The sequence below is a fragment of the Octopus bimaculoides genome, chromosome 11 (genome assembly GCF_001194135.2).
Source record: "Octopus bimaculoides isolate UCB-OBI-ISO-001 chromosome 11, ASM119413v2, whole genome shotgun sequence".
Taxonomy (NCBI): domain Eukaryota; kingdom Metazoa; phylum Mollusca; class Cephalopoda; order Octopoda; family Octopodidae; genus Octopus; species Octopus bimaculoides.
In genome coordinates this window covers 67,411,292-67,414,998 of record NC_068991.1, presented here as the reverse complement: position 1 = coordinate 67,414,998, position 3,707 = coordinate 67,411,292, and the positions used below count along the sequence as shown (strand labels likewise).

General features: G+C 37.7%; 1 protein-coding gene across 2 annotated transcripts in view; it reads left to right on the top strand.

The window, feature by feature from the left end:
* The window catches only part of LOC106876704 (DNA helicase MCM8), a 63,143-nt gene that overhangs the window by 13,824 nt on the left and 45,612 nt on the right, over positions 1 to 3,707 (top strand). For both annotated transcript variants that reach the window (XM_014925367.2, XM_014925366.2), the window contains exon 9: positions 2,068 to 2,109. In XM_014925367.2, coding sequence (XP_014780853.1) covers positions 2,068 to 2,109 — 42 coding nt within the window. The remainder of the gene's footprint in view (positions 1 to 2,067; positions 2,110 to 3,707) is intronic.

The window sequence follows — 3,707 nt, the reverse complement described above, 5'->3', positions numbered from 1 at the left end:
TAGTTATACAGGGTGTCCACAAAGTCTGGGTACATAGGGATTAACACATACTTTAAGAAATTATTATTTCTTACATTCAATTGTTTATGCTATGATTTTATTTACTCCATGTACCCACGTGGGGATTAATACATACTTTAAAAAATTATTATTTCTTACATTCAATTGTTTATGTTATGATTTTATTTACTCCATGTACCCAGACTTTGTGGACACCCTGTATATTATACTCTATATCTGTGTATAGAACATGTCACTCATATGACCTAATTACCAATCCTTAACACGTATGAGTTTTTATTGACTTATTGTTTATACTTAAGTAAAATGTGAGAAATTCAATACAAAACATCATTGCCAGCATCATTATTTTAACATCCACTTTTCTATGGTTGCATCGGTCAGACAGAGTTTATTGAGGCAGATTTTCTACGATTGGATGCTCTTAATATCATCAACCCTCACCTGTTTCCAAGCAAGATATTTCCCCTTGGCTAGGCATGTTCTCTCAGAATATTGGAAATGAATGACAGTGACATGCATGTATGACTGTCATGCGATATCAAGACCAAATAACACAAACACACATTCACACGCACATACACACACCCACACACACAAGAAGATGCAAACTCATAGACACCCGCGCACACATACATGCATGTGCACACACACACACACACACACACACATATATACATATATGACTGGCTTCTTTCAGTTTCTGTCGTTCAAATCCACTCACAAGGCCTTGGTCAACCCAAGTTCCATAGCAGAAGATGCTTACCCAAGGTGCCACACAGTGGAACTGAACCTAAGACCAAACTGTGTAGTAAGGAATCAAACATCTTAACCACGCAATCACACCTGTCTGGGGGAAAATTGTGAGGTAGCATTGTACTTGAGTATAACCATAAAAAAAATTGACCATTCTTTCACCCCCATCACTATCTACCTTCTCTTCATCCCTTGCCTCTCCAGCACCCCATTCTCCGAGACTTCCATTTCCTCCACTCGTACCCTGCTGCCTTTTCATGTTTTATGAATGAATGTTAATTACCTACTTAAACAGATCTGTCTTTGCTAGCTTTAATTAACAGCTTTGCTCCACTTCCTCATACACACAACTATACATTACCCACCTTTTCTTCTACCCTTACATACACACACAATCTGCATCCAGGCATCTCACACCTCTCAGCTTCTCTACCCATACACTCATACACACGCCAGGCATTAACATCATGCCTTACTCATCATATAAACACGCGTTCACACATGACTTTGCCCACGCTTACATAAACATACTTCACTTCACCAGCTTCTCCTACGCTAATAACATGCATGAATACACTCACACACTCTCCACAATCTACTTCTCTACCTATGTATGCTCACACACCGTTCACCACCCGTCCACTACATCTACACATCATAACACCTTGAACACACCCAACTCACTAATTATTTACCTTACTTATCTCACACACACACACACACACACACACACACACATATTTACATATAATGTTTCTCAAACACTCCACTCCCTATTTGCACATACACACACACACACACACACACACACAATGCTTACAAACAAAGACTTAACTAAACCCTCTCCAGAGTGATCATCATCATCATCATCGTTTAACGTCCGCTTTCCATGCTAGCATGGGTTGGACGATTTGACTGAGGACTGGTGCAACCGGATGGCTACACCAGGCTCCAATCTAATTTGGCAGAGTTTCTACAGCTGGATGCCCTTCCTAACGCCAACCACTCAGAGAGTGTAGTGGGTGCTTTTACGTGTCACCCGCACGAAAACGGCCACGCTCGAAATGGTGTCTTTTGACTGAGGACTGGTGCAACCGGATGGCTACACCAGGCTCCGAAGGACAACGTTATAATGTCGAGACTGTTTGTCATTGCTGACATTATTGTAACAGAACTGGAGTTGTTTTTGGGGACATTTTACATTAAATTAAATATATCGATGTAAGAGTTATTATTATGTGGCCTGTAATAAATGGTGTTTTATGACAAATTTCTTTATATTTCTTCCAGATTATTTTGTTGCCTGATGGTAAATATGTCACACCCCAGAAGGTAAGCAATTATACATGTGTGTGCGTGTGTGTTTATGTTTATCAAGATCATCATTTAAAGTTCTCTAACTATGTTTGCATGGGTCAGATAGAATTTGTTAAAGCAGTTTTTCTATGGCCAGGTAACCATCTTCTGACTTACCTTCATCACTTTCCCCATCACCAGACATATTTTCCACAGAAGTCTGGAAACAAACCACACTGCTTGTATAACAGTGATGCTCCTTTACAGCCATCACATAATGTCAAGACAAGGGTGCAAACAAATATACACATACTTATACATTTATGCATATTTATATACATATATGTAGATAGATAAGTAGATAAAGATAGATATGTCCAGTCTGTGGGGTTAGCCAGGGTTCCACATCTATAAAGCACTTAGCTTTACAGCATTTTTTCAGACCCTAAACCCATTGGCGTATGACCTCTCTAGAAAAAGGAGGGGGAAAAGACTTTGTTCCTGGGTGCATTTCATTATGGCACCAGCACTAGATAGATGGATGTGTTCTGGACAAGACTAAAAGTCCTTCTTTGAGGAAGGGCATCCAACCTGAGAGACCATACCAAAGTTCTTGGAGCTTGACTCAGTCCTCAGCCCATCAGATCCTCTTAAATAATCCAACCTATGCCATCAGGGGAGACAGATATTAAGTGGTGGTGACGATGATGATCATCATAATGGAGATGATTATTTATATATGTGTGTGTGTCTTAGCTTTTGCTCGTTTCAGTCATTAGACTGCAGCCATGTTAGGGCACCACCTTTAAGACTTTTAGTCAAATAAATAAACACACCAACACTGCTAAATAAACACACCAACACTGGTTGTCAAGCAGTGGTAGGGGACAAACACATACACAAAGACACACACACATACACACATACTCAAAAGCATATGTGTCAGGTTTCCTTCGGTTTCCATCTACCAAATCCACTCACAAGGCTTTGGTCGGCCCAAGGCTATAGCAGAAGACACTTGTCCAAGGTACCATGCAGTGGGACTGAACCCTTTTGGGAAGCAAAATTCTTACCATACAGCTCTGCCTGTGCGGTATATAATATACAACAAAGTTAATTGTAATGAATGATGGGAAAGATGATGATGAAAATTAACTTTTATTCTTGCTTGCCATCATTATTAAAGGCAACAGTCTTAATTATTTAGACAGATCACAGAAAACTGCTTTCTGATAAAATGCCAAAATATTTGGTAACAGTAAGATTACTTAAAAGAAATTGTGGGAAAGAGAAAAACTTACTAAGAGCTGTGAACAGAGCACAAAACTTTTGGAATATATACATACATATGTACATATACATATATATGTGCGTGTGTGTGTGTATATACATACATATATATATATATATATATATATATATATATATATATGTGTGTATATGCACACACATATATATATGTATATATGTATGTATATATGCATATATATAGATAGATATAGATATATATATCTTTATATATATATATATATAGAGAGAGAGAGAGAGAGATAGCTAGATAGATATTATATATATATATTTATATATATATATATTTAGTCAAATGAATAATATATATTTATATCTTTATATAT